Source organism: Orbicella faveolata, unplaced genomic scaffold (genome assembly GCF_042242905.1).
Source record: "Orbicella faveolata isolate gen_17 unplaced genomic scaffold, um_ofav_v1 contig_36, whole genome shotgun sequence".
Classification (NCBI taxonomy): domain Eukaryota; kingdom Metazoa; phylum Cnidaria; class Anthozoa; order Scleractinia; family Merulinidae; genus Orbicella; species Orbicella faveolata.
Window position 1 is genome coordinate 15,908,527 of NW_028301565.1, and position 14,965 is coordinate 15,923,491.

The window sequence follows — 14,965 nt, forward strand, 5'->3', positions numbered from 1 at the left end:
TATAAGCGTCGGTTGGTATATTTCTTTTGGAGTCGTCCGTAGTCGCTGACAGTTTAAAGAAGGCTCTCGTGCAATACTGCTCTCGGCGACGCTTCCTCGCGTTTGGCCTGGGCGTACGAGGGAGAGAGGAAGAGAACTTTATGTAACGAAAATAGGGAACTTTTGTAACCCGCGTATTATCGCACCATAGGTTATATGTAGAATGAGTAAAATACAGTATATGTCGTTTTGGGCTCGACACTAGCTGATATATAGCGAGCTGCGTAGACTTTGATTATGACCCACATATCGGGATATATAGGATTGATTCCGAATAGCGTAGACGATATTTGCGAGTTCTAGGGACTTGAAACTAAGTTGCAAGAACCTTGATCTTAAGTTAAATAGACAGGCTAAAGATTATCGTACGCGTTGGTCATGTGCATAGTGAACAAAACATAGGCCGTTTTAGTCTTTGAGGAGTTTGACACCAGCTGACACAGACCGAGCTGAGCAGAGTTTGATTTTGACCTTTATAGGGTGATTCTGAATAGCGTAGACGGTATTTTCGAGTTCTAAGGACTTGAAACTAAATTGTAAAAACCTTGTTCTTAAGTTAAATAGACAGGCTAAAGATTATCGCACGAGTAAAATGTGGGTTGTTTTAGCCTCAGAGGGGCTCGACACCAGCTGATACCGAGCTGCGCAAACTTTGATTTTGACCTACATAGGCTTGATTCGAAATAACCTAGACCATAATTTCGATTTCTAAGGACTTGAAACTTAACTGCATGGACCCTGTCCTTAACGTAAATCGACAGGGCAACGAATATCGCTCGCGTTTGTTAAGTGCATAGTGAGTCAAATATAGGTCGTTTTAGACTTAGAGGGACTCGACATTAGCGGACACCGACCTGCCCAAACTTTAATTTTGAGCTAAATAGGCTGGATGTCGAAAAGTGTAAACGATATTTTCGAGTTCTAGGGACTTGAAACTAAATTGCAAAGACCTTTTCTGTAACTTAAATGGACAGGCTAAAGATTATTGCACGCGCTGGTTATGAGTATAGTCAATAACGTATTGGTCGTTTTGGACTTAGAGGGGCCCGACACTAGCTGACACCGAGTTGCGGAGACTTTGATTTTGACCAACACAGGATTGATTCAGAGTGGCGTAGACGTCGATATTTTCGAGTTCAAGGGACTTTAAAAACTCTTTAAAAAAACTCAGACAAAACCACTTTAATTGGTAATGTGTATTCGTCCCACTGATGTAAACTGCAAGTGTTCGATCGGTTAAGTTACTGCACATCAGAAATAAGTTCATGCTTATAGGCCAATAAATAAATTGGCCACTGATTACGGCTTCCAAATGAATAAGCTGATTTATAAGCTCAGCTTTATTCCGAAATGCACACAAAGAAAATCAACTAGATATAAGTTCTTAAATTCAGTGTGCGTTTGTCGTACTGAGAGTCATGATCACTCAGGAGGAAGAGGGCGTGGTGAGGGAAATTGAGTGGTACGAAGTGTGTGAATAAGAGAGGGAGTGGGTGGGGTGTAAGAGGGGGGGTGGTCCTTTTGACCAGGGGAACTTGAAGTGCGTCAATAATGGTGGATTCTCTCTAGTCAGTCAAAACTAACTTGTATTTATTTTAGTACAAGCCCACTATATTGACCTTATTATAAATATAAAGCCTCTAAAAAATAAGATAATTCTGTAGTTTTTATCGGGTTGTAATGCTAACCGCACACATCAATTAAGAATCGAAGTTCTTAAGTAAAAATAGATTTAAAAAAATCACACTTGGTTATTTTAAAATATTAAGAGCACTCGTAGAAAACTAAATCTACCGGAGAAGTTCCTGTAATCTCCTTTTCACACCTTAAAGCGAGACCTCGTTATCTCATTATGCTTTGAAATCGGGAATTCATAATAGTAGTGATGACGATGATGATGATACTGCTACTGCTGCTGCTGCTGCTACTGCTGCTGATGATTGTGATGATTGAAAATATTTATACAGGGTAACCACCTCAGTTGTAAAACGGATGTCAATGTGGGCCCTAAAAACTTCCGGATATATACACAAGAAAAAGAAATGTGGTACATTCGTTATAGGACCTAACCCCCATACACTACCTTATATTACCACGATAATTTGGACGAAAAAACTAAGTGTAAGTTTATATAGAACACACAGATTGGTATATTTCAGTACGCCACGAGGATGTGCGTAAATTCATTTTCTCCCTGAAAAAGGAGAGTATCATTTTGGTTTTCGAAATAAGCTAAAATCAGACACTGTTTAACTGGACATTTTAAATGTTTTTTTTTTTTTCTATTTTCTTTTTTACAATCCTACGGTAAGAACATTTGGTTTAAATGCAGATTTAGACAGAGGATTTAACTCACAAAAATATTACTTCTGCTGCTTATGTTTGCATGCTGCGATCAGTGTGCGCTGCATGCGACAAACTTGTACCGTCTAGATCCGCTTTAACAACACTCGATAAAGTATTCATATCGCCCTACAAAGTGTCTTCCTTATCAATCATGTCATCTTCTTGTATGTAAGCGTGTCTTCGGCTCAGTTGTTGGTCTTGAGTGGTGTAAAGATCTCCAACCTTGTTCCTGTTCATAAATCGTCGGGCAATGCGGTACTTGACAAATAAAACGGCTAGGGCTATGATTGCAATCAGACCAAATCCTCCAGCGGCTGCCACGCCACCAATGAGTGCTCCGGTTTGTTTGTTTTGATCGGTATCTACGATAGCAATTTCAAGAAACAAGCGGTATAACTTGTCACACAAGGTCACATAGATTGTTGTATATTTAGAGTTACTTAGTTAGAACCAGTCTTTAAAGGACTGTGTTATGGCCGGGGGAAAGGGCCCACGGTAAGAGGGGGCTCAACTTTTAATAGACCACATTCGTATTCTCGGTATTGGACTGGAACTAGCTTGCAATGGAGGCTCATGCGGGGGAATATCATTAAAAAGAGATAAATGTTCATTTGCAGTTGATACGACTCCCCGCATTAGCCTCAGTTGCAAGCTAGTCCCAGTCCATTAATGGCCTATTCGAATAGGCGAGTCTTTGCTGACGTCATTGTTTACATTTTTCCTCATTAGTATACGACTCGACTCATAGGAGGCGTGGCCGTATATATGAACTAAATACAAAAGTTGATAAAGCTGATTAAGCTGAGGAATTTGTGCAATTTTCAGCTCTTTGCAAGCAAAATTGAAGGAAATATCAGCCATAAAAAACTGCAAAATTGCTGTGTGGCAAAAAGGTTAATAAGCCATACATTTCTCTGTAAAATTTCGCGTTTTTAGAAGAGAATTTCTCCGAAACCGTTCCGTGTATGGTGCTCAAAGTTTCAGAGGTAACTGAAACTGTTATGCCCTTTCAATATTCAGAGTTTTTCTTTCATTAGCGTCATCAGATAGTGATAAGCAAATGTTAATGAGGCAAAATGTGTAAATAAAGATCCACCTATAGAATGTGTCCAGTACTAATTATTTGATACATTACGCGTGTAAATTCCCCATATCTACAGCCAGATAGCACTTATTGGTTTACAAACGCCCATATGGCATAAATGGTGTACATTAAATTAATAAGTGACATCAAGGTACTGGAACATTTCCTTTAGCTTTAACGTACCTACTGACATACCCTGTGCAATAAAACACATATTTAACTTACCTCCCGATTGTTGTTCTTCTTTCTTGAACACCAGTGGACCTTGTGTCAAAATGACCTTGTTTGTACTTTCTTCATGCTCTACTTCATCGCGTGTCACATCCCTTTTCTTTCTTTTGTTACCGATTGAGCATCCCTGGCCACACCTGTGTGAATTGTTGGATGCCTGAATTAGTTGCTGCACGCCTAAAAGGGGGCTGAATGAGTACAGGCTACTAGTTTCAGAGACCATCTATATCTGGGTTGGAGACGCGGCGGCCTACAGGTCAACGCGCAGTTAATGAGTGGTCTGAGCTTCCATTGTTCTGACCAGGATCATTGCGTTGTGTTCTAAGACAAGACACTTGACACTCTCCAACCAGAATTTCGTGCTGGGAGTCAATTCGTTGATGGTCTGGTATTTTATCCAGGGGGTATAAAATACTCCTAGTCTCTTCAGAAACCGGAATAAGTTCCGGTGGTAAAACTTTACCATATGTCTTAACTGGAATGAGTCTAACATCTTCCTTCCTATTTAAATTCAACAATTTGAATTGTTTCCTTTTTTTTTTTTTTAGAATTTTAATGACAATTATGTATTATAGTACAAACATTTAAGACACCACGCTGGACAAGATAAGAATTCACAAATGAATACAAATTTAAGTTTCAGTATGTTCCTGTCAAAGCACGTTAGTTTTTTATTTTCTTTTCTAGTGCAATACAGATTTGTACGTATCTATTGTGATCTTTTGTGGTTTTATTTGGCATGATAATGATTTGTCAGTAAAATAATTGTCAACGTTCTCCAATCGTTTCTTTTCCAGTGCAATACAGATGTGTACCTATTGTAATCAGGTGTGGTTTTGTCTACTGTAATAATATAATGATTTGTCAGTGAAATTATAGCTGTAATTAAAACTTAAGTGAAACATACCTGGAAAAGATTCAAACTATTTATTCAAAATTAAGTTGATATGCCGTCGTTTTTTCTCACCTGGAGTTAGGCGCGTATCTATGACAAGCCAGTAACTCGCAGTGGAAGTACACCGTGTCATAGTCGTTGAAGAATCTGAAGGCTTTGATTTTAAATTCTTGGAAGCTTCGTAAAGTATCGTAGCTGTAGTCCATTGTTGTATCTCGTGGACATCTAAAATGTATTTAAAACATTCGTATGAACATCTAACATAGAATATTGTAGCGTAAGCTTTTGGTTATCTACCGAAGGTTTTAATACATACTTTGCAGCAGTCGTATTGACTCAAGGGCTGGACTGCTTCAACTGCTCCCTGTACTCTTGCTGGGGTATGACTTTGCATACGTCTACGATCACGAGAAATTCAGGGTACTGTCCCAAAGGCATGATTATCGCGATTTGTTCCCACATGTTCGAGTATATTCGTTTTCAATGCCCAGTTCGCTCGGCTTGTGACCCTCGGCTGGCAGGTGTTTTAATACTTGAAAGTATATCGCTGATCAGATCTTTGTTCGCAAATGTCAAGTTGGCAAGTGCAGACAAAAAATTAGTTCTTCTCTGAAGTTAAAAGGCAACCTGACACATAGAGATGAATCTACTAACATGGTCAGGTAAGTAAATTAACAAAGATCGAAGAATTTGTCGGAGCTTCAAAGGCTTTCAAAACAAATTAAAGCAGGTCTTTAACATTGAAGTCTTAGACGACGTAATCTTATACCGGATTTTTGCGTCTTTTTTTCAAATAACAAATTCCTAACGAAACGACAGAAAAATTTAAAATTGAGGACAATTATTGGAGCTTCTTTCAAGTTATCTTAGGGAGCACAAAGCCCGTCCAGAGTATTGCGTTCGTATCCTACCTACCCATTCTGCATAATGGTATATTGGGGCCAGGAATAAAAGCTTCCATCCTTAGTGGCCTTGCAGGTATCAGCCATTATCGTCAGGTCAGCGCTGGACTCCACACTGTACCTTACGTATACATAATCATTGAGCTCGACTTCCAGTGGGTAGTCCTGCTGGGTGTAAGGAGTGTCAAATGACGAACTCTTATAAAAGTCTATCTTAAAAGTGAGGTTGCCGTATCCCGCTGAAATAAAAATGTGCAGATTTTGTTAATATCTTTGTTAGAATCTCCTCTTAGGAGTATAATTGCCATTTAGGCCGTTAAATTTTTCTAATTCACCTTATAATAAAATACAAAATAAGGGCAAGCATTTTCGTGCATATTAACAACCAAACTGTTTAAAATTGTCTGACATGTTGAATTATGTAATGAAACGCCAACGAGATCAAGGCCCTGGGTCCTGGGAAACTGTCACTCAATCTGACAAAATGCTACGTGGTGTATCTCCAATAGAATCTGCTCTCGGGGAAGGGGCAAACCTGGTCAATACAAAGAAAAATTGACCCTTTCTCGCCTCGTTTGTATGTCAAACCGCTGATAACTTCAATAACAGCTATTGCAATGAGTTAAAAGTTTCATATACACTGTACCTTCTGTTAAAAAGTAAATGGGTTGAGGAGTGAAACTCAAGCTTAGTAATTTCCTTCTGGAATAGCTGCAGTAAAATGGCAGTTTGATGTCATGTGTCCGAGTGATAACGTAGTCGATGATCACAGCGTCCGCTTGAATTTCATTCCAGAAAATAAGAGCGTCTTGGGTCTCATTGACCAAAGTTCCGCAGCCATTCAGAGAGGTGCTGATCAGCAGATGCGTGTCATTTTGAGTCGCTCTACACGAAGAGTAACGCAAGTGTAGTTGGCTAACTTCAAAGAAAGGGAATGTCCTCTTTTCTAACGACACTGTCATATTGCTGTCACCACAGTTAACGGACACACCAGGCTCTTCGCAGAGGCGAAAGAGAGAAAGAAATCCAAGGTTATGAAAAAATTCTAATCAAATAGACTCATGCTATTGAAAAATTAATTTAAAAATACATAATTACGTATAAAATGTCTCAAAGACAGCTATGGATATCACTCTGTCAATTCACCTGTAACATGTATGATGGCGCGGGGATTAGCGGTTGACACATTATGCCGGCATAATTTCGAGCATAATACTATATGTGGAGCATCGAGCATAATGCCGACATAATAGTGCATTTTGCCGACATAATAGTGCCATTTTGCAACATAACAGTTATTTCCTTTTTTACACCTACTATTGTCCATTTATTAAGTTAAAACTACAAAATTTCAAGCTATTTTAATGTTCTACATGGTTTCCATTACTATTATCGCACTTGACGGGGGTCCCGGAAAAAATTTTTACGGCGCAATTATGACTCACCGGGGTCCGGGAAAAAAATTTTTACGGCATAATTATAACTCACCTGGGTCCGGGAAAAAAAAATTGCGGCATAATTACGATTACAATAGTTACAGTCGAGCATAATTTGGAACATAATAGTCCGTTTTGAGGGCAGTGCCAAAAAGCATAATGCTCGATTTTAGGAGCATAATGTGTCAACCCCTAGCGGGGATAACAGCCTGAAGAGATTTTCAAAGATAAGGCTTGATATTATAGTAGTTTGATCCGCTCATGAAAATATTTGTCAACTAGTATTGTCAGTTTGCCTCAAATATCATCAACACCCGTGGTATGTTTTCAGTTATCGCATTTTAAGTGACATTGCTTACCAACACAGGTCAAATTGTTAGCACCCATACTTCTCCCTTCCGGACAACCGCAGTAAAATGACCCGGGGATATTGAAGCAATGATGGCTGCAGCCACCATTGTTGATGGAACATTCGTCGATGTCTACGGAGAGAACATGCACAACATACGTAACAGAATGCAGTCGTTAGCTGCCGATATGTATTTGAGGCATTAAGGAAGCGTGGCCATCCGAATGCTTCGTTTATACATGTAAACTCAAGACAAATATTTTATCTGCCGGCAGGGAGGTCCGAGTTCTTGAAAATGCTGCCCTCAGCCTGCGGCCTCGGACAATATTTTCAAGCCCGAGGTCACAGTCTTTTACTATACGGACTGACCCTAAGCCGGTATATAACGGATTTATATTTTTTTCCCTCCCTCTCTCAGATCATTTTTTGTAACTGTTTACCTTTTCCATACACACATCACGCGCACGCACCCGTGACCGTGGTCAGAGATTGGAAAATCCGGACCACGCTAAGGTCCAATCAGATTGCATGATTCGTTAGCGTGGCTTCTCGGAAGAAATAAAACGCTTTATTTTTGAGCTGTATCGTCTTGAAGGGTAGCTGGTCGCGTTTGCAATTCTTTCCAGAAAAAAGTTTAAATTACCCATGATTGTTTCTGTGATTTTGAGTTTCAGTTTTAAACGAACTTGTGTAGGTGTCCTTGAAATGATTTTATATTTCTTGCTGCTATGATTTCTGGATTATAATGAAAGGTTAAAGTCAAGGTATTCACCTGAACAAGATTTTCCATCAGGGGCCAGTTGATATCCACTAACACAAGAACATGTGTAGCTTCCATAAGTGTTGCTGCAGATTTGTTCACAGTCTGAAGGTAGATGCAGCTCAAACTGAGAAGGATTGGGCAGGACATTAACGCTTGAAGCTGCATAAAAACTTGAAGGCATCGCTGAAGCAGGAGTCGGATGGATCCCATTCACTAGAAACAAAACGAATAATTAATTCGACAGTGGAGAAAATGCAACGACAACTACACGCATGGATCTTAATGTTGTGGGACACCATTATGCCACAAATGTGATAAAGAGTTTGAGGGTTAACGCAAAGGTACTCTTGGGAACGAGTAATGTTTGGCGTTTTTTTTTTTATTAAAGTTCAAATACTTCATCTTTTTATGGTGTACGTCACACATCATAGAAATGATGTTTTACACACAGATGAACTTTAATGTCGTTGACACCTGTTAGGATTTGCTCATCGAACGCAAGAGTATCAATGACTATCAAAAATCAATATTCTTGATCTAACTCAAAAGAAACAATCTCCGATGATTAAATACAAATCGGAATGTAATTAATGTCAGAGATTTTGATGCCGAAACTATAAGAAATCAAATTAAAGCACTTGAATTGTTTATACTTTGTTATATTATATAAGAGCTATTCTGCCTATCTCATCTGTAAAACGCATAGCTAGGCATGAGAATCAAGGACATAGTATATTTGGTCAGATCAAATACGTTTGTTTCATCTTAAAATAATTGGCTTGAGTTTGACAAAGTGGAAGACACTTAAACACCATACTTCTGACTCACCATTTGACGTGGTTGTCGCTACTGTAGTTGTCGCTGTAGTTGCTGTTGCAGTTGCAGTGTGGGTGGCGGAGCACTGTACCGCACTTGTGATTGAAACTTGCGGCGGAGGTAAGGAGACGCTGTATGCTGTCATAAGAAGAACATGAATAAGATATTAAATCATGATATTGCAATTAAATGCTGTTAAGTCCACCGCAAGATAAAAATGTTCAATGCCTTGAACATCAAGATGCTCCTAACATAAGTATTGAAGGATAGAGAAAAATCTTCTAGCTTCAAACTTCATTTTTCAGTCATTGCATAAACGTTTACATTCCTTCAGTGACTAAACCCCGGTGGGGGGACTCCCTTATAAAAAGGACGGGGGGTGCTCGTCGGAAATTTGGAAAGATCTTGCTTTGTGGGCGTGGCTTGAAATTTTTCACCATTGAGATATACCAATTCTAAAACCTAAAACAAAACATTACCTCCTATCATTTTTTTTTTTCGTCTTAATACCCTTAAGGTGCCGCGAAAGCTTCCGCTGGGGACATTTTGAGGCTGAACACCATAAGAGATACCAAAAACCACTTTTTAAACCCCTAAATGGTACGATGAGCACCCCTGTTCTTTTTATATTGGAGCCCCCCCCCCCCCGTCACCGCCCCCGCCCCACCCTGGGACTAAACCCTCTTCTATTTCACCTTGAAAACAGTTTAACGTATTTTATCAGTTTTCCTATACTACTACGATTATTTCAAGAAGTGAAATGTATATTTGTCTTACTGTATGACACAGCCTGATAATATGCTGAAAATCCAGGCATCATTATGATCTCATCTGAATAGAACTTCACCAAGAGAAACCTTCCACTGCTATACACCGTCCATGGTGCCAGCTGGCCGCATGCTCTGATAATCTTGGAGCTACTGTGTACGGCGTGTCCATCGAAAATTTCAACGAAGTCCCACGGACAGGAGGCATATCCATATTCAAGATGAAATGATAGGAAGTGCAGATATATGAACTGGCCTAAAGGAACCTCGATTAACCAGGTACAGTACTTGTCGACTGGGTAGCAGCCTGGGTGGTTTGGGCTGGCAAAGCTACCACTGGGCTGGTTCAAGTGGTAGTAACAGGATCCTGTTGGTAAGAAAAACATAGACACACTGTTATTCAACATACAAAGCGCGACAATATTGTTGAAAATAGACACCCATTCTAGCCTTATTCCTCCCATGTTCGTATTCTTTCCCCAAGCATTGTTGTTCGTAAGGTGGTTCGATGCAATCTTCGAACACAGAGTGAAGGAGGGGGAGGGTATTCTGGCACAGTGAAGTGAATTTTAAGAATAAGTGCACAAAATGTACTTTTGAAATACAATGTGTAATTTGACAGTAGCAACAACAACAACAACAACAACAAATTTATGTACGCATCAGAAATTTAACATGTTTCAAGTTGTTCACATCTTTTTGTCTATTATTTCCTAAATAGGCTTGTTTCTTGCCACAAGATTTTTGTTTTTTGGTTTATGACAAAGATAAATATATTACAGAAATGTCAGTCATTGTTAGATGGAAATAGCCTTTACCAAATTACCGGCACTACTTGCACTCATCAACAAATTGATCATTCTGAAATAAGTCCACTTACCAGGAATGGAACTAGCAGCTTGGAAATGGGCTTGAATAAAGAACGAAGAATAAATTTAACAAGAAGTTAGTTAACAGTGTACGAAAACTAAAAGCTTTTTACATATATGTCACTTACTTAAGTCAATAAACGAGGTAGCAAAATAAAGTTTGTGCATCGCACTGGAGACCAACCCACGAAACAAACAAATACAAAAATAGTAGCAACTAGACAACATGAAATTCAATAGATTTTATCAGACAGTTTTGAAGCATTATACAGCAACATCCTGCTAACGGCAACACATATTGCCAGCCAGCTAATACATTCAGCGAAAATAATGCAAACAAGTTTTTTATTACTTAACCCAAAGATTACTTACAAGAGGTAGGTGTGACTTGGAAGACTTCATAAGAGGAGATAAGACAAATAAACTAGTCAGTTAATGAATTAATCACAAAGTAAAGAAAAACTAGTCAGATGTAATCAGAATGCCTGATTATATAAGATAACCACGCCTCGCCACTTTTGATTTCTTGAGATACCTTGACAGGTACAGTGCGAGAAAGCTCGTTAGTTATAGTTACCCAAAATCGTTACAACAGAAAGACACTGATGTGAATGCCCCCCATGGAATAGGGTCAAACCTTTAGAACTGCTAGTAACACAGCGCGGCGTAAATTAGGCCATAGTCAAGTCCTGAAAAATGCTTATCTACCTTATAAAACAATATCATATGTGCTTTCCCCGCCGTACATGTAAAGTGGAAAGTACAGTTTCAATTCCTTTTCTAACAGCATCAAAAGAATACTCACCAGGAGTAGATGCAACTGTTCGAGAATGGAGGGCTTTAGAAAAGAAGAAAGAGACAATCATTTTTATAGAAGTCATTACAAACTAAAAAAAAGCATTATTAACTCGTAATAAAACATTAAGTCAACGTCTCTTTTCAAATAGCATCCTTCTGTCTATATGTGTCTGTATCAATTTTCACTTTATTTGTGTTGCATGGTTATCTAATTAAATCGAAAAAAGATTCGAGTTGTAAGTTTCTAAAGCTGAAAAGTCAGCCAATGTTAACTGGACGGATAACCCAGATGAAGATTGACCTTCTGTTGTCGGAGAAGCTGATCGTTTACAGTAACAATTCCCGGCCGATTCAGTAAGTTACTTACAAAATGAAACAGTGTACATGGCCATCCATGTCCTCGGCTATTTGTGGTGTCAAATCTAGCATAATTTTAGACTTTCCTTCACCAGTTTTTGATTCAGTTTTCTTGTACATACAACAAAACTTAAGTTATTTCTAGTACGCCACAACTAAGCGAATTGTATCAGATCAAATGCTCCGACTGCCAGGCTTCCTACATTGCTGAGACTGGCAGACACCTTAACACGAGACTGACTGAACACAAACGAGCCACGAGAAATGGTGATGCCAACAATCATATTGCTGTACATCATCAACTGAAAAACCGCAACATTGATTGGGACTCTGCTCAGTGCTTAACCTACAGCACAAACTATTTTCAACGACTGACTCTGGAAAGCTGGTACACTAACCTAGAACAATCGCCTCTTAACAGATGTTAACAACTGCCGGCGCCTTACAAACGACTTATCCATGACGGAAACGAAACCGACAAACGGACTTCTAACAGACCGACTTAACAATACACGGACTAAAGTCCGACCTATTTGACTAACAATAGATGGATCGAAACCCACCAATGACTGATGACAAACTTTACACGAGTCTTTCAGCCAATACCATCATGGCTATACTGACCAATCACGTTCAACGGACCAGACTTATAACATCATCGACTGGCAAACACTATTCACTTGACTCTGAAGATGACTTCCGCTCAGGTTGTCGAAACGTCAGTCACCAACAACAGTTCTTTTCAGAACTACACTCACCCGGACGATCACACTATACGAACTACTGATACTCTTGGGTTCAAACCATTTACCATGTTAAGCGAATTCTACTGTAGCTACATGTAATCATAATCGAAGAAAAGAAAATATATGACTTAGATGGAAGATTACTTGGTGAAAAAAAAAACAAAAAACAAAAAAAACCAGTCATTTACTCACTCGCATTGAGATGCAGACACATAGGGTGTCTCGTGTGAACACGTTCATAATAGGCGCTGAAACCAGACCGGGCTACTATGTAATCCGATACGAAGTTAACATGAAGGACGTTGCTGGTACTATAAACACACCAAGAATCTTGATAATCACAGCGTTTGGCTATCAAGGGGCTGGACGAAGAGCTTCCATCGAATATTTCCACGTAGTCATACGGACATTCACCAGAGCCATAAGCATACTCGAGATAAAAATGTTCAAAGTACAAATAAACGAAGTAACCGGGTGTCACAGAAATTGTCCAGTTGCAAGTCACGCTGAGCGGGTAGTCGTATGGATAGTTTGGGCTGGTGAAGTTTCCTCTCAAACCAGTTAAACTATGGGAACAGGAGCCTGAAAATAGAGGCAGTCTTATGGTTAGTCCGTCGATCGGGTCAGAGTTCTGGGTGTTTGTGTCGAGTGCGTATCAATTCCGGAAAGCATTTAAACAGTTTAGTTAAAAACATGTAATCGTATTGCATTTACAAATTTTTAACTCACAAAATTATGTTCTTTTCAACATCTAAGCCTCGGGTTTCATCTTAAAATATTCTTAAAATTTCGCAAATTTCAGCCTCGATATTCTTGTAAAATATATATAGAAATAGTATAATTTGTTGTGTCAAAATGAGTTTAATTTGTTGTAAGCCACCTGGTCAAATAAACAAGTAGATATCGACCGATAAAAAAATCCAAATTCAGTCGCTATTAGATCGCAATAAAGTAAAATGAAAGAGATTTCAAATAAAAATCATCGTTCTGCTCTTGTCTATCTAGTACATTCAGAATAACCCAAATAACTAAGTCTTACCTGAAGGAGGCCCTGGCGTGCTTGACGCCGACGCTGTTGGGGTTATCGATGCTAACAAATTCGGAAAAGAAGAAAAAGATACTTTCATTTCCATGACGATATAAAGAAAATATGAGATTATTTTAACTGCTTCGGAGTCTTCTGAATCGAAACTTAACCTTGACTCCAGTTACGGAATAGAAACGATTTTGCTGAAACACAATTTATACCCTTTATCCCCAATAGATATTAGAACGATTGGTTTCTTGTTCTATCGTCTCGAACAAACACAGAGAAATGACTGAGGCCAGGTTCAGACGTCGTGCTTCTGCCGTGTCAAACTTAATTGGTATTTGGTTCGACTGTAGCACGGCAAAGAAACAACTCTGATTCAGACGTCGTGACAGAGTCGAACCAAATTCAGCATTTACTGATGCCTCGTAACAATTCTTCTCCTAACTCCCCGTGGGAGCGCAATCTCGCCAAATTTATGAATTTTCTCTGGCGCTGCAGAACCACGACATTTGAATCGCTGCCGTACCAGAGTCGTGTAACACGGCAGAGCTTGTCGAACTTAATTCAAAAGTTTGATTCAGACGCCGTGCTTCTGCCGTGCTTTTGTCGAACTTAATTTCTGAATTTAGTTCGACACGGCAGAAGCACGACGTCTGGACTGGGCCTGAGGCGATGACATGTTTGGTTCCTGAGTAGACGTCATCATCCTCGCTGCCTTAGTCTCCTTGAACGCAGTCGGGTAAAAATTCAAGAGAGACTTCGAAATGGCATAAAAAATCGTAGATTCAACAAAATTCGAAACTTTTTGTCCGAAATGCTTCATGTAAAAAGTATTTTCATTTTAGCCCAAAAAAATTGGGGACGGTGGGGGAGTGGGCTTGGGTGCACTTTAATTAGCCCTTTTGAAATCTAGAAGTAGCCTTGCTGGACAACAAAAACGAATTGATAATAAGATCATAATACCTGGTGTAGGTGATATAACGGTGGTACTTGTGATACTTGTTGTATAGTTCGCTGTGGAAATAAGTAAATAAGGCTGTAAATTACAAGTCGCTGTACCTTGTGCTTCACGACGTCGAGAACATTTACATTAGAAGTTTAATTTTAATTTGTTCAATTTCAATTTTTTATTGTTTGCCCCATTGCTTTTACACTTCTCGTTATGACAGGGTATTGACTTTATTGACAGGAGATCCTAGCAAGTTATTACAAACTTTTCTTGGGGATCCCCTATTGCAATTTTATAATTTCTACTATAAATCTATCTAAAGGCGAGCTGATAATAACATGGCCATAAAAATGATAATAGTTATTGTAACTTATTTTATGAGACTAAAATTTAGACAGTCGAGCAATTAGTTGTTGAGTAAGATCAATTTCATTTTCATTTTGAATATATAGTATGAGTGCGAGATTCCATGTTTTGGTACCTATTGCTTTTAGCGAGAATTTCCCGTAATTTGTTCTGTGATAATCCATGTGTTATAATGGTGTAGATCTCTATTTTGTGAAAAGTAATTGTGAAATGAGTATG

At 39.0% G+C, this 14,965-nt stretch overlaps 1 protein-coding gene across 2 annotated transcripts in view; it reads right to left on the reverse strand.

Annotated features, from left to right (window-relative positions):
- Nucleotides 1-1,608: 1,608 nt before the first annotated feature.
- LOC110055970 (uncharacterized) overlaps nucleotides 1,609-14,965 on the reverse strand; it is a 41,148-nt gene continuing 27,791 nt past the window's right edge. For both annotated transcript variants that reach the window (XM_089274458.1, XM_089274457.1), the window contains exons 28-42: nucleotides 14,395-14,445; nucleotides 13,438-13,488; nucleotides 12,591-12,980; nucleotides 11,303-11,335; nucleotides 10,870-10,893; nucleotides 10,509-10,538; nucleotides 9,639-9,995; nucleotides 8,874-8,999; nucleotides 8,055-8,258; nucleotides 7,293-7,415; nucleotides 6,144-6,494; nucleotides 5,511-5,736; nucleotides 4,668-4,820; nucleotides 3,695-3,837; nucleotides 1,609-2,747 (exon numbers count right to left, since the gene is read on the reverse strand). In XM_089274458.1, coding sequence (XP_089130584.1) covers nucleotides 2,512-2,747; nucleotides 3,695-3,837; nucleotides 4,668-4,820; nucleotides 5,511-5,736; nucleotides 6,144-6,494; nucleotides 7,293-7,415; nucleotides 8,055-8,258; nucleotides 8,874-8,999; nucleotides 9,639-9,995; nucleotides 10,509-10,538; nucleotides 10,870-10,893; nucleotides 11,303-11,335; nucleotides 12,591-12,980; nucleotides 13,438-13,488; nucleotides 14,395-14,445 — 2,498 coding nt within the window. In that variant the 3' untranslated portion in view covers nucleotides 1,609-2,511. The remainder of the gene's footprint in view (nucleotides 2,748-3,694; nucleotides 3,838-4,667; nucleotides 4,821-5,510; nucleotides 5,737-6,143; nucleotides 6,495-7,292; nucleotides 7,416-8,054; nucleotides 8,259-8,873; nucleotides 9,000-9,638; nucleotides 9,996-10,508; nucleotides 10,539-10,869; nucleotides 10,894-11,302; nucleotides 11,336-12,590; nucleotides 12,981-13,437; nucleotides 13,489-14,394; nucleotides 14,446-14,965) is intronic.